This window comes from Lytechinus pictus, chromosome 4 (genome assembly GCF_037042905.1).
Source record: "Lytechinus pictus isolate F3 Inbred chromosome 4, Lp3.0, whole genome shotgun sequence".
NCBI classification, from domain to species: domain Eukaryota; kingdom Metazoa; phylum Echinodermata; class Echinoidea; order Temnopleuroida; family Toxopneustidae; genus Lytechinus; species Lytechinus pictus.
Window position 1 is genome coordinate 23,080,221 of NC_087248.1, and position 23,623 is coordinate 23,103,843.

General features: G+C 37.1%; 1 protein-coding gene across 2 annotated transcripts; it reads right to left on the bottom strand.

The window, feature by feature from the left end:
* Positions 1-1,962: 1,962 nt before the first annotated feature.
* LOC129259320 (3-oxoacyl-[acyl-carrier-protein] reductase FabG-like) lies at positions 1,963-19,819 on the bottom strand. 2 transcript variants are annotated; one of them, XR_010293416.1, is made up of 10 exons: positions 19,734-19,819; positions 14,615-14,748; positions 13,555-13,647; positions 12,935-13,020; positions 10,691-10,784; positions 9,916-9,985; positions 9,244-9,280; positions 8,227-8,290; positions 4,699-6,730; positions 4,130-4,353 (listed from the first exon to the last, which is right to left on the bottom strand). XR_010293416.1 is itself a non-coding variant. In XM_064098670.1 (9 exons), the coding sequence occupies exons 1-9, from the start codon at positions 19,786-19,788 to the stop codon at positions 6,572-6,574; spliced, it is 792 nt and encodes a 263-aa protein (XP_063954740.1). In that variant the 5' UTR covers positions 19,789-19,819; the 3' UTR covers positions 1,963-6,571. The 2 variants fall into 2 exon arrangements, 1 of the variants encoding a protein (XP_063954740.1); XM_064098670.1 differs by having other exon boundaries at positions 1,963-6,730.
* Between the last annotated feature and the right edge of the window lie 3,804 nt (positions 19,820-23,623).

A 23,623-nucleotide genomic window follows, 5' to 3' on the forward strand; every position in this document is an offset into this window, starting at 1 on the left:
TCAAGGGTGAGGCATATTCATGTATCTAGCCTGCATTTTGATAAATCGCAGTATGATCAGACACAGCTCAAAATGTTTGAACTGGGACTACGTAAATGGCCTCTGTAGCTGTCTGTGAACAGATTAATGATGAAGGACGACGATGTGCCGTCAGGTTCAGAGAAAAAAAGAAAAAGGGAAGTAAAAAAAGACGGATTCCGGAGGGTATCGGTGCATGGTGATGCATTGTTTGTCCACCTACTCGACTACAACAGTACACACGATGCCGGGGCCCATGCCTCGACCTGGAGGTAGGTTTAGCTCCTACCAAATGACCTGGATCAACTTTATTAAAAGACACTGTGTTTTCGATCACTCAAGGGTGAGGCATATTCACGTATGTAGCCTGCATTTTGATAAATCGCAGTATGATCAGACACAGCTCAAAATGTTTGAACTGGGACTACGTAAATTGCTTCCGAAGCTGTCTGTGAACAGATTAATGATGAAGAACGAAGATGGGCTGTCAGGTTCGGAGAAAAAAAGAAAAAAGGGAAGTAAAAAAAAGGATTCCGGAGGGTATCGGTGCATGGTGATGCATTGTTCGTCCACCTACTAAACTACAACAGTTCACAAGATGCCCAGGTCCATGCCTCGACCTGGAGGTAGGCTTAGCTCCTACCAAATGGCCTGGATTAACTTCATTAAAAGGCACCGTGTTTTCGATCACTCAAGGGTGAGGCATATTCATGTATCTAGCCTGCATTTTGATAAATCGCAGTATGATCAGACACAGCTCAAAATGTTTGAACTGGGACTACGTAAATTGCTTCCGAAGCTGTCTGTGAACAGATTAATGATGAAGAACGAAGATGGGCTGTCAGGTTCGGAGAAAAAAAGAAAAAAGGGAAGTAAAAAAGAAGCATTCCTGAGGGTATTGGTGCATGGTGATGCATTGTTTGTCCACCTACTCGACTACAACAGTACACAAGATGCCCAGGTCCATGCCTCGACCTGGAGGTAGGTTTAGCTCCTACCAAATGGCCTGGATTAACTTTATTAAAAGACACCGTGTTTTCGATCACTCAAGGGTGAGGCATATTCACGTATGTAGCCTGCATTTTGATAAATCGCAGTATGATCAGACACAGCTCAAAATGTTTGAATTGGGACTTCGTAAATTGCCTCCGAAGTTGTCTGTGAATTGTTTAATGCATTTTTGTTGACTAATGCATATGATTTCTTTCTCCAAGAACTAGAAAAATCATTTCCTCCTGATTCTGAAGCATATCAGGATTCTTTAATATCGAACAAGTCCCTGGATGATGACCAAAATTTTGAGTACTTTTGAAGAAAAAAATTCGGTTCACAGAACATCGAAAAAGAAAGGAATTTTGACATATGTACAAAAACATTTCACCTGATCAACTACTTACAAGTTTACACGATGCTCACTCAAAGATCATCGGATGACCTGGGCCCCGTCTTACAAAGAGTTACGATTGATCCTATCAATCGTAACTCTATGGGACTGAAAATGTTTGAACTAGGACTTCATAAATTGCCTCCAAAGCTGTCATAATTTTTTCTATAAAAAATGTGCACAATGTCCATTGTATGCAAAGAGAAGCACAGTGAATTTTCAAGAAAGCGATGAATGCATTAATATTCATCGTAGCTAGAAAATACTTTGAACAAACATGCATAATAGATGTTGATGTTGATTTTTTCAAATTTTGTCTACCCCGATTTTGTGATCCTAGCCATGGTCTCCATTCTGTGATGCATTTTTGTCTGTGCCATGTGACCTTGCAAGCTGGCCAGCTCATTTCCATTTCATTGATTTAATTGCTTTGATTATGTATAATACTCTAGTCTGGCTTCTAATCCATTGTATGGTTTTCCTGTCACGTTTTGATATCCACAGCATTATACGTTCCATACTGTGTTGAGTGGTTTTTAATTTGTTCCATTTTCTTTGTTACAGACAAGGTTTCAGGTTTCTACTATAGATGGGCAGCCAGGATTCACAGCGGAAGCTTTCTCCTCTCTTGAAGCTGAGGCCAAGGTGGCTAAAGAGAAAGGACATGAACTTGTGTGTAGTCTGATGATTGATGAGATGGCAATAAAAAAAAATGTGCAGTGGGATGGTAAAAAATTCCATGGATATATTGATATGGGCACAGACTGCAATGATGACTCCAATCCCATAGCTACCGAGGCACTTGTATTTATGGTTGTCCCCCTGAATGCGGCATGGAAGATTCCTGTTGGTTATTTTTGTATTAATGGAATGACTGGGCAGGAAAGAGCAAATTTGGTACAGCAACGCATCAGCAAGCTATCGGATGTTGGCATATGGATCAGGTCTCTCACGTGTGATGGCCCATCGTGCCATTTCAGTATGCTGGAAACACTCGGAGCAAAGATGACAGTTCCAGACCTTTCACTGTCGTTTCCACATCCGCAGAATCCAAGTCATCAAGTGCAGGTGTTCCTAGATATTTGTCATATGCTCATATTTTTAGATTTAGATTTTAGATTTTAGATTTTAGATTTATTCATTTTCCGTTCACAAAGCACAACAAAATCAAACAATACATAGTCAAATTTGAAGTACAACATCAATCGGAGTAAGGTATAAACAATGAGAACTAATGCGAACTAAAGTAACTTTGACTATAATGACTATATAAAACAGAACGGATTGATGAGGAACACTCTGGTATCATATGGTATTATCAAGGACATTGAAAGGAACTCATCAAGTGGCAGTACATCAGAGAGCTTCACAATATCCAAGAAGACGAAGGGCTCCGATTGGGTAACAAATTGAAGAATGCACATATGGAGTGGCAAAAACAGAAAATGAAAGTGAACTTGGCAGCTCAAACACTAAACACTAGCGTTGCAGATGCCATTGTGTTTTTGAGAGATCAAGGGCTTCCACAATTTCAAGGTTGTGATGCCACCATCAAATTCATATGCACAACCGACAGTCTGTTCGATGTCCTCAATTCACGGAACCCCAAAGCAAGAGGCCTTAAGGGACCACTTAAGCAATCAAATTATCCCGTGTAGCAACCATTCATATCAGATGCCTATGAGTACATCGCCAAGCTAACTGATGCAGGTGGCAGGAAAATGTTCACCACTCCACGGAAGACCCCATTCATTGGTTTCTTAGCTGGCATAAAGAGTGTGCAGAATATGTATGAGAAGCAAACTGAAGTATCTTCTTACCTATAAGATGAGTCAGGACCATCTAGAACTTTTCTTCTGTGCTATGTGGTCATCCTTGGGTAGCAACAACAATCCTACTGCTAGAGAATTCTCAACATCATACAGGAAGATGCTTGTTCGACAGGGAATTGAAGGAGTTAATGGGAACTGCCTAGCCCAAGACAAGCATTCATGTTTCTAGTGCAACAACAAGAGCTGCCAATGTACGCAATGATAGTGACATGCTCTTAATGAGGAAGTATGACCTGACTTTAAGGAACCCATTTCGAGTCGGATCATGATTACGCAGATACACCCAACGTCTCTACTCTTTCTGATTATAAGAACTGTGTGATAGCATATATTGCTGGATATGTTGTAAAGATGTCAGAAAATCATCTTTCTTGCGAAGAGTGCATTGCTGCATTAACTACAGGAGAGGTCATGCCAGGAAGTTTGCTCGAAAAGAAAAATAGAGGTGGTTTGGTCAGACCTTCTCTTGACGTTGCAAAAGTATGTGAAACAGCAGAGAAGTGCTTTCAGAGGTTACTGAATGTAACAAGAGGAGACCTTCCTCAGGCGTCTGGACTTATTAATGCCATTTCATCTGCTGTTCTAGGAGAGGTCAATTGCCATGTCATCTTCAATACCCTGTCTGACCATATGTTTGATTGTGAAGCTGACAATAATCATATCTCTGTTCTTATCAAGCGTATTGCTTTATCTTACATCAAGATAAGAATGCATCATCTTGCTAGAAGGAAAAATGAGAAGCTGAGTGGACCTGTTGTAAAAAAAATAATTTTCTAAATTAATATTGTTCAAACGCCAGTGAATCTCACATGGAGAATGTGAGAGTAGAGTTTAAAGACGGCATTCACATTACTTTATAATAAAGAAATAGATTGAGCTTTTACCTTTCAATTTTGAACGGGACTCTTTATTTGTGTATTCCACTTATTCCTCTGGTTGCTTGCTTAAAAGCATTTATGCCTCCTTAGCAATCCGGTAAAAAGTCACCACCATTTACCACAGTTGTGACAATGGGTTCAAATCCCATTGCAACACTAGGCTATCATTGGGCATTATGTCATCAATACCTACTTGATAAATTTAAGACCAGGGGGGTGTTTCACAAAGATATAAGTATGACTTAAGTCACACTTAAATGCCGAAGCGTACATGATATGCAACGCGCGATCTTATTGATAGATACGCATTAGTGCGCGTCCTCATGACACAATCTGACCAATGCGGTCAAGCCTTTCATACCGTACGCAACTTGGTATTTAAGTGCGACTCTAGGTCATACTTTAATCTTTGTGAAACACCCCCCAGGTGGGTGTTTCATAAAGCTGTTCGTAAGTTAAGAGCGACTTTAAGAACGACTGGTAGTCCTTTCTTGTGGAAAATGCGGGGGAAATGGTATATTCATTGACGATGATCAAGCGCATAAGAAAGGTTCACCAGTCGTTCTTAAAGTCGCTCTTAACTTACGAGCAGCTTTATGAAACACCCACCAATTGTCAGTTGACCGGGGGGTGACATTTTTGGAGTGTGAATGCGTGTGTTTGTCTGTGTGGGTGTGAGTGTGCGTATGCTTGCGTGAGGGTAATGTTTCTGTTGTAATCTGTTAATACCTTGTAAATATTTTTTTCTCTCATAGTTATTCCATGTTTGAGTAAAATACCATATGCAGGGGCCCCCTGATTACAAGCTGTGCTTCTTTGGGGTCCCAAACTGTCATTTTTTAGTTCTTTATTATGTAACCATTTATTTTGTTTGTACTTTGCTCTCCCGTCTTTTGACTGGTATGAATAAATAAAGCATTTATACACATTTACCACTATCCACCCTGGTGAAGTGAATGGGGTACCAAGAGGTTAGAATTCTCCTTGAATGCTGAGTGCCTTGTTCATTGGCAGAGAACGGGGGGGGGGGGGGGGGGGGGTGGCTAGGGGCTGAAGGCCTCTCCCAACTTCTATTAATAACAGTGTACAAAAAAAATTACATGATTGTGCTTTATTGCCTGGTCAGCCCCCCCCCCCCCACTTTCAAGACAGATCTACAGCCACTGTTAATACAGTGACTAATCATGCTACAACTGGGATAATAATATGAAGCACTTACAAACATTTACATAAAGTGCTATTATAAAGATTGAATACAATTATAACATTTATATCATGATGCATATTGGCAAAAAACAGGTTTTACTTTGTCTTTGAAAAAAAAAGGAGAGTTGTTCTCCAATTGTCAAATATAGACCGTATTCAACTCTGGCTTCGTTTTCACTTCACAAGTTCATCCAAAGGGGTGTTTCACAAAGATTAAACATCTAAAAATTCCCCTTTGACAACACATTGACAATAGCTTGCCCTTATGGAATTTAGTACTCAAAACAGTGTGCGCACTGTGCACTGAGCAATTATATTTACATGATCATCATACAATGAATGAATGAAACAAAAATTTCTATAGAGCTTTCATCTCGGGCACGTATGTCTGTCGCCATGTACTGGTAGGGCAGCTCAAGTAATGCATGATGGCACATACATGTTTATCTTTATATCATGAATTGATCAATAAATATAATCACATAGTTATGTTTGGCACATATCACATAGGCTACCATCTACTAGCAAGATGGCTCCAGTAATGAATTATTCAATTATTTCATATCTCTCAAATGATGACACATATTCTATCAAAATCATGAATTGAGTAATCATTATAATGGCATAAACATATTACCCTTGTGTTTGGCACATATCATGTCTGCTGCCATCTACTGGCAAGATGGTTCCAGTAATGAATGACACATACTATTCGATTGATGTCATGAATGGATCAGTCATTATAAACACATGAACATACATAATAGGCGAATATCATGTCTGCCGCCATCTACTGGCAAGATGGCAATAGTAATGGGTGACACATAGGCCTATTATTCCATTAATAACATGAATTGCTTTGTCATAATGATCACATGAACATACAAGCCTTATCTTGGGAAAATATGTCTGCCGCCATCTACTGGCAAGATGGCTCCAGCAATGACTGAAGACGCATATTACACATACATTTTTATATCATGAATAAATTAATTGTTACAGTGGATGGCATGAGCAGAAGACGGCATAAGAGAAAATGGAAGACCAAAGGTTACATGGAAAGATATGGTGAAGAAGGAAAGCAGTAAGGTAGGTCTGAACGAGGAGGATGCACAAGACGGAAAGAAGTGCAAATAGAGAGTGTAATCAGGGAGTTAGAGTCAATAATAACCCTTTTTAAAAGGGAAAATGCTGACCGATTTGAATGATGATGAATGGACATGGATCGTTACAATCACGTAAACATGTAACTCTTATCTTGGGCACATGGCGTGTCTGCCGCCATCTACTGGCAAGGTGGCTCCAGTAATGAATGACGATGCATCCGACGCTAGGAAAGCAATGCTCTCCGCAATCTCACTGGCTTCTCCTGGGCGGCCGAGGGCGTGCGTCATCTTACTCCTCTCCAAGAACTGCAATCAAAGAAAGAATATATATATGTTTCCAATTCATCGGACCAGTTGTGAGGTACCGACGTTGGATCGTTTTCACAAAATTCATGTTTTAAAGCAAATTCGAACCAGTAGCCCTGTAGTATAGCAACAACTCAAATCTGGCCAGGTTCCTATAGCTTAAAGATAAATTCCAGTTTTGGTAACGATCTAAAAATGACTTTTTACAGAATCTAATATAATGACCACCTAAGTGTCTGTTTGTATGAATAAAAAATATGTGCCAAAGGATTCTGGAAGAAATTGTGTAATTGCTGAGAAATAAGCAAAATAAGCGCGGATTCGGTCACTTCCGTCGGGTCTTTATTTTAGCAATAATAATACACTGTCCCACGTGTGCCTATCTGTGTTGGTGATCTTCAGTGTGAACATTTTTCAGCGTAGATTTCAAGATTTCACAAAGTTCAGTTTATGTAACTGTACCAGATCTAGATCCTCGATGATATACTGACAATTAAGCCTTGTTTTACAGACTTTCTCATGAAATCAGTGTTTACTGCAAATACTGGAATTTCTCTTTAATACAATTTTCTGAGCAGCATAGTCTTGTACTATAGGTCCACTTGAATGATAACACACAAATTCACTACCTACTACATTCATATTGCAATAGTCATGTTACCAAGTACCAAAATAAGACCCTTTCCTCTTAAAATATTTATTTAGTTTCTCCATACAAATATTATTGTAATAATAATAATAGACAGTTCTTGTATAGCGCATAACACATTATAAATAACGTCTCTATGCGCTTCCAAAGGACTTGGATATTATTACCCTGGCTTTAGCCCCGCAGCCTTTTACAGCGCTGGGGCATTTCAAGGAGTAAATTGTAGACTAATCTAAGTTTATATATCATTAATAGTTATCTCAGAATAGTATATTTCAATTCTCACATTTCATCCAAGATGCACAATGGCAGAATCCAAGGAAAGCTGCTGTGAAAGATGCTTAGCACCTCCAATCCTGCTTAAAAGACACTGCAACAACTAAACATGCCTAGGAGTGATACAGACATACATGTACACCAGGGCCCCATCTTACAAAGAGTTGTGATGGATCTGATCAATCACAACTATGGACGGCCAGAAACGTCAATTATGAAACGTCTATTATGCATGTTTGTTCTAAATATTTTCGAACTATGATGTACTTTCATGCATTGTTTTTTTTTTTAATTCACTGTTTACAAAGGACATTGTGCGAATTTCCTGTAGAAAAAATTATGACACTGATGGACTTCCATAGAGTTACGATTGATTGGATCAATCGTAACTCTTTGTAAGATGGGGCCCAGGCTAATTTTGTTCAGAAGCAACAGAAGTTTGATCTGAGAGATTTTTGCCTGAATTACTGCCAAAAAACTATCCATCGTCATAAAAAGGCTCCTCTTTTGCACTGCCTTTTCTGTCAATCTTACTCTATTATCATAATTATCATCATACTTTTCAACTTACATTTGCATAGGCTTCATCACTTAGACCCCCTCTCTTCTGCAGTTCAGTTATTGTTACTCCAGGGCTACAGAAAGAGAAAAAGGAAACAAAAATACAATCAAATTTGGATTGTTTATACATTTATCTCTATTGTTACAGTTTATCTTAATTCCTGGTATTTCCATTGAAAACAACATCCTCCCCCCTTCTGTAGCGCAGTTATAGTTACTCACGCGGCTACAAAAACATGGGAAAATAAATCAACCTCTCAAAAATATTCCAGTTTGATTGTTAATACATGTATCTCTTTTGTTATTGTTTATGATTTTTCATGTTACCAGTATTCCAATTGAAAACAAGTCCCCTACCCCCTTCTTCTACGGCTCAATTACATTTCCTTCACAGGCTACGGAACAGAAAACAAAAATACATATCTCAAAAACACAATTTCAGTTTGGTTGTCTGTACATGTAACATGCATCCCTTCTGTTTATCTTAATCAATTTTTTTTTAACTGAGCCCCCCCCCCCCCCCCCTGCAGCTCAGATACTGTAGTTCCTACATGTAGGCTACAAAAATACATACACATATTAACTCCTTAAGTATAATTCCAGTTTGATTGATAACTTTTATCAGGTGAATGGGTACCCGGTAGGATTTATTCCTTGAATGCTTTAGTGCCTATACAGCGGCTCAGCCACAGCCGGGGTAATAACATTATACCAAGTAACAAGCGCAATAGAATACATGCAATTATCGTAGCTGCGCTATACAAGTGGAACATATCATTATTATATAAACCTTTTACAACATGTTCATCCATAAAATAGACAACCAAATACAAGATGTTGTAAACCTCTTTTTTTTTTAGCATGTACATCAAAAAGATAAGCAAGTACAAGAGGATCATTTGTCAAGTTTTGCTCATTGTTTCTTTCTCCTTCCAGAGTAAGTGCTGCTTCAAATTTTTACAGGAATAACTGTCAGATTTATGACAGGGAAAAATATTTCCTGATTATAGTTTACAGAAATGCTTACTTAACAGAATTCACCCTCACTCCTTTAGGGGCCAGATCTGTGAAATAAAAAATGAAAAAACAAAACATTCCATTATAGTTCAATCTAAAATCAAGTTTTAACTCTTTGCCTGCCACAGAAAGCATCACTCCCGTGCCACATTTATTTCATGGTGCAACCTAAAGAGGGGTTTGCATGGGCTCTGCTAATTCAGCTCACAATAGCTTTGATTGGTTCATTGTAAAGAAAAGCTTTGTTGTGTACACAGTACAATGCGATGTTCACATCATTAATGTGTATGTTGTGTATGAACAATAGACTTAATTCTCTCTGTGTGTATTGTGAATAGAATATAATAGAATACAAAGCAGCAAACAGTTAAAGAAGGAGTTCAACCTGGTTAGTTTTGATAAAAGCAGAAAATATATTAATCTGTGCACGGTGTGTATGACTGTGTATATGCATGCTTGTTTACTGCACGCAAGCCAGACTTAAGCCAGATAAGAGGCTGACTTAAATTTAAGCGAAATACCAAGCCAAAAATAGATTTGAATACCAAAGACATTGAGGTATTTTCCCATAAAGCAAAATAATTAGTAAACTACTTCAAAGTCTGGATTAAGTATCATTTTGAATAACAGCACAGATAACTGAATTGCACGATATATCACACAAGCCTTGAGTGTAACTCACCCAGTGCAGCACATCTTGTAAACTGGTCCAAAGCGGCCTTTGACATGCAGTAACTCAAAACTCCTGCAAACTGAAAATAATAAAATAAATAATTACCAGATTAGTCTTGAATGAAGATTTTCCAATGAATAAAATCATTTGAAAAAAGGAGGAGCGTAAGGAAAACCAGTGCGCTTAAATTTCTGAAATCATTTCTTCTTCTCTTCCTCCCTCTTGTTTTTTCTGTTGCTCTTGTTCTTCTTCTCTCCTTCATCATTTCCTTATTTGTCTTCCTAGGCTTTCTACTAGTCTGCAGGCACAGACCCTTGGTATTCGCAATTTGCACAGTGCATAATGCAGAGTCTGAATTAGTGAGGCTAGATTCACTATGTACTGTGGCTGGCTCTTTGACAGAGTCTTTGGAGTCTAGTCTTCACTCTAGACCTGTTATGGTTAAAGTGTAAAATATGGGTCTGTGCCTGCAGACTAGCTTTCTACTTCTCCATCTTCTTCCCTATCTTGTACTCCTCTTCCTGCCTCCTGTTGTTTTGTTGTTGTTCTATTCCTCCTCTTTCTTTGTCTCCTTTGGCTTTATTCTCCTTCCTCTCCTCCTCCCCTTTTCTCCTCAAATATCTCCCTTTTCTTTTTTTCTTTGTCTTTCATCGTTCTTCTTCTTCTCTCTTCTTTCTTTGACGCTTAAATCATTTTTCAAACATAAAATTGTCACTTAAATAATATTATTATTATCATTGTTCCACAGTTAAGTTTGTGAAACAAATAAATGACAGGTACTCACTGCTCGTAGACCATTCACACTGGATACATTTACTACGTTTCCTCTGGTGTCAATGAGGTGAGGTACTGCTAATGATGTCAGATGGAACACAGACCTAGATAATTAATCATAATTTTAAAAATATGTACTTCAGACATATGTGTAGAGGCGTTGTGGCTCAGTGGAATAGTTGGAATGGTCTTTGGATTGATTTCAGCATTATAATCATAAATGAAAAAAATATTTTTAAAATATATATTTCAGAGCTGCTGTGGCTCAGTGGAATAGTGTTTGGATTAATAACTGAATGATATGCACGGAAACAAATCTTAAAGGGATGCTTCTGCTGAAGATATTTATATAGATCTCACTATTAAAAAAATAGAGTAAAAATGCTGAAAATTTGATCAAAATCGGGTAACGAATAACAGTTATTAAATTTTAAAGATTTGCATTATTCCGGTGAAACAGTTCTAGGCATGTCTTCATGAATACTCATTAGGTGGGCCAATGATGTCATATCCCCACTTGTTCTTTTGTATTTTATTATATGAAATTATGTTTATTCAAAATTTTTCTACCAAGAACTAAAACAATTGAATTGACAACTGATTAAGTGCATTAGTTATTTCTTTCTTGCTGCAACTTTTTATTTCATCATAATGGAGACACATCCTTTACACATTTATGAAAAAAAATGAAACTATGATTTCATGTAATAACATGAGAAAAAGGAAAGTGGGGATGTGACATCATCAGCCCACGTAATAAATATTCATGAAGACATGCCTAGAACTGTTTCATCGGAATAAAGCAAATCTTTAAAATTCAATTACTTCTTTATTTGTTATTCGATTTTGATCAAATTGTCAGCATTTTGCTCTGTGAATTTTACTCTATTTATTTAGATATAAATATCTTCAGCCCAGAGCATCCCTTTAAGACCCTGAAATTAAACCATCCCTTTAAATGCAATTTAAGAAGAGATTGCAGTGGCAGGCTTGTCTTTTCTCATATTGTCAAAATGTAACTTCTTGTCATTTATATATTTTTTTGTGATTTATGCTTATTACTTTTGCTACTGTTAGTACTTTGATTTTTCCTGTAATTGTTACCAATGACAATACAAGTTAAGTTTATATAGCGCATTCCATTAATATTTCAATGCACTTTACAACAATATGATCACTTAATCTCAGTTTAACAAAATACACAAGAATATTATGAAATGTATACATTAAAATATAATCATGATAAAAAAAGGCTACAAAACAAAACAAAAATAATTATATTATATTGGATGGCTCAGAATGGAATACCAGAAATATCCCAAGAGTTCGGGGAAAATATTCCACTCATCTGTGATACGTGGAATATTGGCCCTAATGAGTGGAATATTTCTGGTATTTCATGAAATAAAGCCATCCAATATAATTATTATCATCTATACCCCCCCCAAAAAAAAAAGAGGGAGCAATTTGATTGAACGAGTCATGGATCACTTTCACATTATGCCATCATCACTTATAGGATCAATTTTGGTTGTCAACATGCAACTTGCATGAAACTCATTACGACGTCATCAAGCATAATTGTGCTCTATGCTGCGCATCACATTACTTTCATTATTGCACGTGTTGTACGTTTCACGCATTCGCGCATGCCCATTAAACTGTTGAATATGCTCTCATATTCAATAGCAAATTTTGTACAGGATCCTGTGGGATATTCAACAGATTTCGGTCCTTTTGAGGGATACGCTCTGATATTGCAAGGGCAATTGATGCAGACCAAAATACACATTTTTAATGCATCGCTAGAACACTCTATATACATGTATATAGATGATAATAACATTTACTACATACATGTAATATTAATAGGACTAAGGAATTAATTATATAAACATGTAAATACTAATGATATATAAATACCGTGATTATTATTTATTCGGCAAAATGAAAATTACACTCTATACATGTATACATGTATATAGATGATAACATTTACTACATAATATTAATAGGACTAAGGAATTAATTATATATACATGTTAATACTAATGATATATAAATACTGTGATTATTATTATTATTTATTCGGCAAAATGAAAATTACATGAAGAATACGTACAATTCAAGTATCAAAGAATATATAGGAATAGAAATTAACCATGAGAATGCCAGGGGGCAGAAATAGTTATGTTCATGATTATAAAACCAATAAAGCATATGATAAAAAAAAGGTAAAAAGAAGAGATCATACCGAACATTAATATCCATCATGGTGTCGTAATTCTCCATTGTACTGTTCTCAATAGATCCTAGAGATATAATCCCAGCATTGTTGACCTGAATAAATAAAGAGAGCTCAGTGAGTAGTGTTACTCTGTCACCCCAAAACCCACAATATCTGTCACATTTGCTCTACGGTGGGCGTATGGCAAGTCAAAAACAACCGTTTTAACACTTTTTGTACCAGCTAATTATAGGTGGTTTGAATAAAAATGAATAAAACGGCTGTTTTAAGACTCGCGGTGCGGCCACCGTAGGGGAAATCAGAATGAATTTCGACATTTTTATTCTGCTTGAAAAAGCATATCCTAAGCTTTAAAATGATATAAAATCCTATGAATTGGCAGCTCTGATGTCGTGCCTATGTATTTTTCCCCATTTGTGTTATAATATCTAATCATGCCCTATAGATAGAAAATGGCCATCCCCTACAAATATCAAAGAATAAAGACCTGAATATCCAATCACAACTAAATTTTAATTGGCATGCTTATTTGCTTTTTCTTCATTGATTTGAATATATACACATAACTTGTGTTATATGGAAAAATTTGTAATTTTTAAAGATATAATCTGAAAATAATCCCTCACCAAAATATCCAGCTTTCCATACTTCTCCACCGTCCGCTCCACAAGGTTTTCTCTGTATGAACCATCTCTCAGCTCCCCGACGACCAGAAGAGGCTATTAGAATAATCAAGACGTCAACAAAAAAAGGATGCGTACATTAACCATATGAATAGGACACAATGGTCCGTGTTCTGAACTCGGTTTCAAGTTAAACCCTGGTTTAAAGTTGTGGTTTAAGAGCCAAATGGAGCACAAATCTCTACAATCACATGTTCTATTTATTAACCCTTGTGACACTTAAATCCGTTATAACTGTTTCAGAATGATAACTGAAATATTTTCTTCATTATGAAAGCAAAATTAAAGAAAATAGTAAATAAGAAACACAATATAAGCAGAACCTTTTATCTAAGACATTTAGCAAGGATAGGTGGGCACATACCCAAATGTGGCTTTATTCCATCAAAACATCTACATGTAGTGAAAGTAATTTCCAACCCAATGGCAGTGATTATTTACACTGTAATCAGAAGAAAGATCTGCTGAAGTCTACACAGACTAGTCTTATCGCAATATCAACGTATGTATATAATCATTTGAAACCCAAGCTTTTTAGCAAATCCTGCTATCACAAGGAGTTGGGAGACAGACGAGAGTTACATTGGAGACTGATTGAGAAGGAGGACTGCGCTCAAATCCTATCAAAGGTAAACTTTCACAAATAAGGAGACAAAAAGAAAAGTTTTTATGTGCAATTTTTAAAGCATAGGGGACATATATCATGGAACTCTCTCCCCAAATTCCATGTTATGTGTATCTTTTTCTCTTTTCACCTTTTTACATAAAATCACTATTTTTAAATCTAAGTTATAGGGGACTGTAATCTAATACAGACCTGGCTTTTCAGCAGTCCCCCCCCCCCCCACACACAACTTGTTATATAAACAGCCTATTGCACATTATAACTCATTGTTTAATTAATTTCATTGTTTACATTGTTTTACAAGGCGTATCATGTCACTTGAATTATATTTGTTCATTGGATATGGAAATAAAATGAAAAGAAATGAGAAAATCATACCTCCTCGTCTCCTGTCTGCATGCACGCATCTCTCGTCCTCTTCAAGTTATCCTCCTTTCGACCTGCTAGGACTAGCTTTGATCCAAGCCGAGAAAAGAGGATGCTTGTTGCTGCTCCTATCCCTGAGCTGGCTCCTATAATTGTATACAAGAGAAAAGAAGGACCCCTTTGACCTTGTAGTGAAACGATGAAATACAGGTGCAAGCATAACTCTCGGGCATAGAGCCTGAATGAAAGAAAGTTACGTAAAATACGAACAGGTGCAAGCATAACTCTTGGGCATAGAGCCTGAAGTGAATGAAAGAAAGTTATGTAACAATACAGGTCAGCCTGTATTGTATACCTGCACCAGGCCAGGTGTGGAATGAATAGAAACAACTTTTGGGTTGGTTTTTAGGGTGTGTCCTGGAAAGGACCCTTGATATGTAAGATGGTAGACATACATGTACCATTCAACCTGGCATTTGACTCTTCAACCTTGTAGTTGTATGCATTATGTAAACCTGGTTTTTGTGAAGTCTGAAGACTATTTGAGTTAAAGCAGGGCTCCACACTAACCCATTTTTTCTACTGGTCTAACCTATTCATGTCGAACCAGTAGATACCCAGTTTTTCAATTTTTACTGGTCCGAACCTAAAATCTACTGGTCCCAAAAAATAAAGAAAAACATTTAAAAAAGGCACAAGTTTATTTTTTTAGCCTTTCGTTACCCCCCCCCCCATAAAATGAAGGAATGGAGGACAAAAAGAAAGCAAGACAGAAACGAAGAAAGAAAGAAAGAAAGAAAAAAAAAAAAAAAAAAAAAAAAGAAAGATAGAAAGAAAGAAAGGAAAGAAAGAATAAAACAAAGGAATGAAGAAAGGAAGGAAGAAAAAGAAAGAAAAGGTAAAGAAAGGATAGATGTGAAGGAAGGAAAAGAAAAGAAAGAAGGAAAGGAAGGAAGGAATAAAGAAAGAACAAAAATAAGAAAGAAAGAACAAAAAAAAAGAAATACAGGAATGAAGGAAAGAAATGAAGCAAGCAATAAAGAAAGAAAGAACAAAAGACAGAAAGTAGTGAAGGAAAGAAAGAAGAAGCAATAAAAAGGAAAGGGTAAAAGGAGCCGATGGAAAGAAGGAAAAAAGAAAGAAATAAAAGAAGGAATGATTGAAAGAAGGAAGAAAGGACGAAATAAAGGAAAGGTAAAATGATAGATAGAAGGAAAGAAATGAATAAAGAAGGAAGGGAAGGAAGGAAGCAAGCAAGCAATATAAAAAAAGAAAAGGTAAAAGAATAGATAAAAGGAAGAAAAAAAAGAAAGACTGAGAGACAAAGAAAGGAAGGAATGTAAGAAGAAAGAGAAAGGAAGCAAGCAGTCAAAAAAAGGAAAGAAAGAAAAGGCAGGAAAAGGTAAAAGGATATAGATTGAACAAAGGGAAAAAGGAAAGAACAAGACAGGTAGAAGAAAGGAAGGAATGAATGAAAGAGAGAAAGGGCTGAAAGAAGGAATTGAAAAAAAATTAAGGTTAGAGAAATGATGGATGGAAGGAAGAAAGAAACATAGAAAGTAAAAGAATGAAGGAAAGAAACGGGTAAAAAGAAGGAAGGAAAGAAAGAAAGAAGAGAAGAGATAAATATAGGATGGATGGACTCAAGAATTAAAGAAAGAAAGAAATCAAAACAAAAAAAAAAGAAAGAGAAAAAAGATATAGAGAAAAAATATTTTTTTAAAGGATAGAAAGAATGAAAGAACGAATTAAAGAAAAAAAAGGAAAATTAAAAAAGAAAGACAGTAACAAAAAAAATTAAAGAAGAGAGGGGAGAAACAAAGAAAGATTGAAAAGAAAGAAGGAAAGAAAGATAGGAAGAAGACAGAGGAAGAAAGTTAAAATTATCATCATAAAAAAATTATCAGTTTCTTTTTGGCTCAATTAAAATAGCTACGAAAGAAAGTCAGAAACCAAGTGTATCAACACACACATAAATGCATATGTGGGGCTATCATGTATTCAGACGATATCACTCGAAACCCGATCTGTTAGAACTAAAACAGAAGTGAAAATTTCTCCTTTTACTGCTTACAAATGACAGAGTTACTCCAATTTTTAGGAAATATGGACATTATAAGAGCCTTTCATGAGTGTGAACCGTGAATTTTGACAGTTCTGTGAGAGATTTCTGCCAGAGTTTAGCCAAGCTTCGTTCGTGCAGCCAGTAGAGAATTTACCACGTGGGTTGTGTGGCTGGCTACACGTAGTGTATGGTACTCTAGTAACACTTACGTGCGATTCGTTCTGTGTGTATTCTGTGTGTGAATGTCAGAATTTAACGGGGGGAAATGGTTTGCAGTGAATTTGACCATTTCTGGAAAAGTTATTGGCCCAACAATGGTTTTTATTACTGGTCATGTCGGACCCATAAATCTTGCTATTTTTGGAAAAATTACTGGCCCGACAATGATATTTTTACTGGTCATGTCGGACCAGTAAATCTTCCTATTTCTGAAAATCTCCTGGCCCGACAGCGATTTTTACCGGTCGGGGACCGTCGGACCGGCGCTAGTGTCGAGCCCTGGTTAAAGATAAATGCCAGTTGTGGTAACGATCTCAAAATGACTTTTTACAGAATCCAATATAATGACCACCCAAGTGTCTGTTTGTATGAATTAAAGATATGTGCCAAAGGATTCTGGAAGAAATTGTGTAATTGCTGAGAAATAAGCAAAATAAGCGCGGATTCTGGCACTTCCGTTGGGTCTTTATTCCAGCAATTATAATATACACTGTCCCACGTGTACCTATCTGTGTTGGCAATCTTCAGTGTGATCGTTTTTCAGCTCAGATTATATGATTTCAAAAAGTTCAGTTTATGTAACTGTACCAGATCTAGATCCACGATGATATAGTAATACTTAACCTTGGTTTTACAGACTTTCCCACGAAATCAGTGTTTTACTGCAACTACTTTCATTTAGCTTTTATTTAAAACTGAACTGAGATATGAAGGAGAGGAGAATAAAGCGATTTACTTTCTCTATCCCTGGGTTATTTTGGGCCCATTCATTTCAACCTCATGACCCACAAATCAATATAGACCATTGTCACTTGGTCTATAAAGCTGGGACCCTCTCACATCCCTGGTCTAAGCATAGATAAAGATCCATGCTTAGACCAAGTTTGAAATTAATCCATGAAATGCTTCTTCAGTTATAGAGAGAACAAAGCGCAGATTAATGAAGAGAAGAAAGGGAAGACCCAAAACCCTCTTTACAACACATCTATTCCTTTGAAAATGCAATTAAAATCACAATGGAGAGCTGAAAGGCTTTTGACGAAAGTTGGTGGAATGGGACAGCAGATCATCTGGAGATTTGCACTGGACTGCAAATACATGAATGTCATTGTCCAGAGTCAAGAGATTAGGATGCTGTCCCGGTCCACCAACTTTCGACATTATATCAAATTATATTTTTCTTTCACAAGGACATAAAACTACCTTGGTTATATTTTTATTACTGCCCCAGGGTAAGAAGTACTTAGGAGAAAACTACAAATCCCTGATAATTAAGTACAGAGCCTATGGGAGAGTCGTTCCTATACCACTTGTCATAATTTCCTTTAATACACATTTGCCACTTTGAAATTTACATAGTCCGATGAATCTCAATTTTCAAACAGCTATCACTTTCTTATTGCTTGTCAGAATTCTTCCAAACTTTCACCATTCTGTTTTACTTTCCTCTCTCACAATACATTTTATGCCCGAGACGGATTCCCCTTATTGAAAATAATTGTGATGCATTAAATTCACCTTCAAATTGGGGGGAGAGGGGGGGACACAAAATCCTCAAAAAAGAATTAGACAATTTTTTTAATATCCTCTCTTTTTTATGTCATTCCTTTTCGCACTTTCTGTGCCTGCCATCCCACTCTCCACTAGTGACATTATAAACCAATTATTTTTTGCGTTTGCCATAATTGACGTATTGAACAAAAATTCTTTAAAATTGCGAGTGACCGAAACAAGTCGCGAGCAAAAATTTGACCTATTTGATTAATACAAAAAAATCAATTTTCTGATGGATTTTGACATAGTATTCAGAATGAAATTTCATATTTTGCCCTTTTTCTATTCCATTTCTGCTCCCCCCCCCCTTCTTTTTTTCTTGGGTGTGAAAATTTGGGGGATCCATGGCAAGCCCCCCCCCCCCCATATCTATATGCCAGTGATATATGTGCCAGTGTCAACATCATCTCCTCACCTTCTCAGTTGTCATCATCATCAATTACATGATCACTTTCCTCCTCAACTCAGGCCCCGATCAATCTTCTTCATCGTTAATATCTGATCATTTTGTCCACATCATCACATCATTATTGTCTTTACCATCACTTTAAGTCCTTATCATGACATTCATACAAAATTTGATTTTATCTTTGACTCAGTAATGTTAGAGTCTACTTAGACTTTACTAAAACTAAGAGACAGAGTGAATGAATTGCTAAATTCCATCACATCAATTTGATAAAGCAGAGCCAGGAATCAACATCTCTAGATCTGTGTTGCTGGTAATCAATTCAACAACATGCCAACAAACACTAAACAACAGTTAGTGAACTCAAAAGACAAAACATGCCCCCCCCCCCCCAGCCCAGGCAAAAAAAAGACAAATAGATATAGATTCTACTTTCTAGTGAAATTAAATTTAAGCTTGAAAGTTGAAGGTCATGTTTGTGGACTTTAATTAAACTTGATCAGGGCATCAGGCAAGACTTTAATTGGCATTGGCAAACTAAGTAAATACAAAACAGTTCACCATTCAGTGCACGTACACGGACAAAGTAAAAAACGACAGTCTGCGCAGTAGGCGTGAGAGCCTGCTGCTGCCTGGCATGGCCTGGGTTTATACGCAAGCGTCTTCCTTGCCGTGCAGAGCGGCCGTCGGGAGGCCGAGTCCGAGAGGCCCGAACTGAACGGAGAGTGACACATGATGCATTCAGATTCACGCCAGGCATTTCCGTAAGACAACAATTTCCCTAACTTTGATGCTTAAAATCCGGTCTTCTATCACTCCGAATAATTACTAAAATTACAGTTGTGCATTACCATGTTCAAATTAGGCTAAGTATTGGTGCATACCTGTGATGATAGCAACTTTACCCGCAAGAGAAGAAGACGCCATGGATGCTGCCATTTTGGATTACTGAAAAATGCCTAGGCCACGCCCCGGTCGGCCTGGCCACGCCCAGTCGAGTGATGGATGATAAAATACAGTACTAGTAATTAGACCGCTTGTAATTGGAAAACACGTCATGTTATTTTTTTTTTCATTCTTGGAGGTTTTGTTTAGTTTTGTTTTAACTCCGCTCGCTCACAGCCTTTTAAAGTTTTAGAAAGTTGCCCCCCCCCCCATTATCGCCATGGCCCCTCAAATTTTTTGGGTAACATACGCTTGGTGCCTCGACTAAAAATAATTAATAAGTCGAGGGAACGAGTTAGAAAAATAACAATTCTTGTCACAGTAGGGGGCTAACGAAAAAACTGACTCGGCAAGGGCGGATCCAGGATTTTCCAAAGGGGGGGTTGGAGGAAAATCTCGAAACGCAAAAAAAAAAAAAAAAAAAAAAAGTTTATCAATTTCAAAAGAGGGGGCACACCTCTGTTTTAATTGAATTTTTTACATTAAAAATTTTAATTTTGCTCCTCAAAGGGGGGGGGGGGCAAGTGCCCGCTGTGCCTCCCCCCCCCCCTGGATCCGCCAGTGGACTCAGGGCACCACTTACTGCATGGGGATCATGATGACGGGCTGCCCATAATGAATAGTTTACTTTGAACACAATTGATAAGACCTACTCCTGAGCCCCCCCCCAAAAAAAAAAAAAAAAAAACGGGCCCGCACCTTCCATTTTAGTTTTCTGTGCAAATGGTGTTAACCCTTCTCTTGAGGAAAGTGGTCTATGCAAAAATCCTTGAATGCAGGGATTTTCGCAAATGGCAGCGTACCATGCCCCACAGCGAATATAATCTTTGCCACTTATTTGAATCTTGCATAATTTTCCGCAATATATTTCAAAAAAAGCCTTCATGTTCTTCTTTTCTTTTCTTTCTGCTTTGTTCCACTTTTTTTTAGAAGCAGCTACTGCTTGGTTATATAAGATGATATATTCCAATCCAATTTCCATTTACCGTCTGAGAAACCCAGCAGACAATCTAATCCTCCAATGTAATGATTTCCAATAATTGCACGTCAATTCCGGATAACACAAAATCACCGAGATCTAACAAAAACTATAACTTGGCTATAGCACAAGCGATATTTGGATGATAGAGTTAAATGTTTAGGATTGTATCTTGAATTTCCTCCATGCAGGTGAGATGTAGGATCATAATAACGAAATATTAAACAAAAAATTGGACCATTGAGTTGACGAATCACAGAAAGGGTGATGTTTACTCCGAATGAGATAATGAAAGCAAATTTTATTTCAAGCTGACGAGTTCCTCATTGGCGGCGGAAGCATCAAAATTTAGGGGGAGGGACGGAAAAAAATTTCACCCACATTTTTCCCAGTCGGATGCTCAAAGCTGATTTTATAATTTTTGTTTAGGGTGTAGTTCCCATTAATACATTTAAGTGTTTTCTTTTCTTACAAACAGGATTAGGTATCTAATAAGACCTAAAGTAATGATGCGAGCTGAATTTATTTATATTTTGACCTGAAAACTGGAGAGTTTAAGCACGTTTTTGATAAACAGGTAATAACGCGCGAGTAAAACTTTTATTTTTATATAATGACTCGATTTTTTTCTTCATTTTCCAACTATTTCCCTCTTCTTATTTCATATACATTTTCTTTTCTTATCTTGCTCTAACATTTCTCTTCTCCTTCCTTTTCCCCTTCCCGCGGCAGGTAGGGTCCAGGGAGCTAAGCCCTATAATTGGCGTCTCCAGAATTTTCATATAGTCTAGAGGGCATTTTGTGATACTTATATGAAATGAACATCTTCACATTGTCAAGTTAATCATATGATCTTGAAACATGTGGGAAAAGCGTTTTTTTTTTTTTTTTTTTTTTGGGGGGGAGTTGTTTATTGTTTTTACAGCATGGAAATAAGGGAGTTTAGAAAGAAAAATGGGGGGAATGCGAGCTAGCGCGGAGAGTGAGCTTGAAAACTCTGCGCATTTCAGATTCATATTTATTTATTTCAATATTTTTGTGTTTCTAGTCTTTTTACTACTAACATTCGTCATGTTCCTTTAACATTGCATTATGAAGGGTAAACAAATTAAACATGGCCCTGGGAAGCGTGTGTGTAGAATCACCGCAAAGGTTTTTTTTAATGGAAATTATGTTCTAATTAATGTAATATTCGACCTAAAATCTCTTTCATTTTGGTGTGAATTTTTTTTTATTGTGAACATTTTTTTCCTGAACAAAATCGCAATTATATTTTCAATCTTCTCTCTTTTTCTTTCTTTCTTTCTTTCTTTCTCTCTCTCTCCCGTTCTATCTTTCTTTTTAGGGGGAGTTGTCCCCTCCATCTGAAGTTACATGGATGAGTTAAATTCACACATAAAAGAGCATAATCTATCATGAAAAACACCTTTTCATTTCATATCATCTACATCATGACCGTTTTAGGGCATATACACATTCATAATTTACAAATTAATTAGAATGGTGACCGTGAGGCCGATTTCGAGGAATTACCAAAACTATCCAAGAAGGGAGGTTATAAGAAATCCTAACACTGAGAATTAGACCATCTACTCGTATAGACTAAAGTGGATCGAACGGTTGCACAGGTCTATGATCCTTTCAACAAGATTTTTTTTTTCTTACAATACATTACATGCCCATGAGAAATTATGATGTGAATACAGCTCTTCCACATCATGGCCCTGGGAAGAGGGGGGTGCTGGAGCATCCCCCGAGAGTTTCTGGGGTTGCTGCGTATGTTATACCCGGGGCTGGGGGGGGGGGGGCAGTGAAATGTATTGCTGTATACATGCGTGAACAAATTATTTCCAAACACCTCCTAAACGAGTTTTGTCTCTGTGTGTAAAACAACCACCTGAACAAGTTCTTCGTGGGCTTTATTTACACATTTTGGACCCTAAACAAGTTGTCGCCAGAATATGACCCCGGGGAAAAAGCTTAAGGAAAAAAAAACACCCTAAACACGTTAGGCTAATCTTAAAAAAAAAAGCTTTGAAAAAAAACCATACCCTAAGTACTGATATGACACTGCGATTGACCATTGACCAGTCTTTCAAAACCACTTTCTTGAAAATCTGTGTTTTAGATACCCTTAAAGGGGAATGAAACCTTTGGAACAAGTAGGCTTGTGTCGAAACAGAAAAATCAAAGAATAAGAACAAAGAAAGTTGGAGAAAAAATCGGACAAATAATGAGAAAGTTATGAGCATTTGAATACCGCAATCACTAATGCTATGGAGATCCTCCCATTGGCAATGCGATAAGAATGTGTGATGTCACATGTGAACAACTTTCCCTTTGATGGACTGTAAAATACCATCAAAATGTCTCTTTTTGCTTTTTCTCATGGTGATACAAACTCTTTATCCATGATGTATTCTTTAAAAATCTGTATTACATGCCCTCCTAGAACACATGATCTACTGATAGATGTGATAAAAGAGACAATTTAAATGAAATATAATACTAAAGTAATGGGGAGAGTTGTTCACAAGTGACATCACACATCTTTGTCGTATTGCCAATTTGAGGATCTCCGTAGCATTAGTGTTCGCAATATTTGTTGATCTGTTTCTTTGATTTTTCTGTTTTCACACAAGCTATCTTGTTCCAAATGTTTCATTCTCCTTTAACGAGTGCACGCGCGGACCTCGTCCAAAACTGAAAAAAAAACACCCCTTTAAACGCGTTTTTTGGTCACGCGTGTGTACAGCAATATATTTGACTGCCCCCCCCCCCCCGGATGTTATACACCGTCTAGACGGTACCCCTGGAAATCAGGCTGGTGTATGCTACATTTTGCCCATA

Excerpts from the sequence above, each read along its gene's own strand:
- LOC129259320 (XM_064098670.1), bottom strand. The coding sequence starts at position 19,788 with ATGGCAGCATCCATGGCGTCTTCTTCTCTTGCGGGTAAAGTTGCTATC. Across the intron at positions 14,749-19,733 it reads TAAAGTTGCTATCATCACAG|GAGCCAGCTCAGGGATAGGA; the intron begins GTATGCACCAAT and ends ATACAATTATAG. Across the intron at positions 13,648-14,614 it reads TGCAGACAGGAGACGAGGAG|CCTCTTCTGGTCGTCGGGGA; the intron begins GTATGATTTTCT and ends TTATTCTAATAG.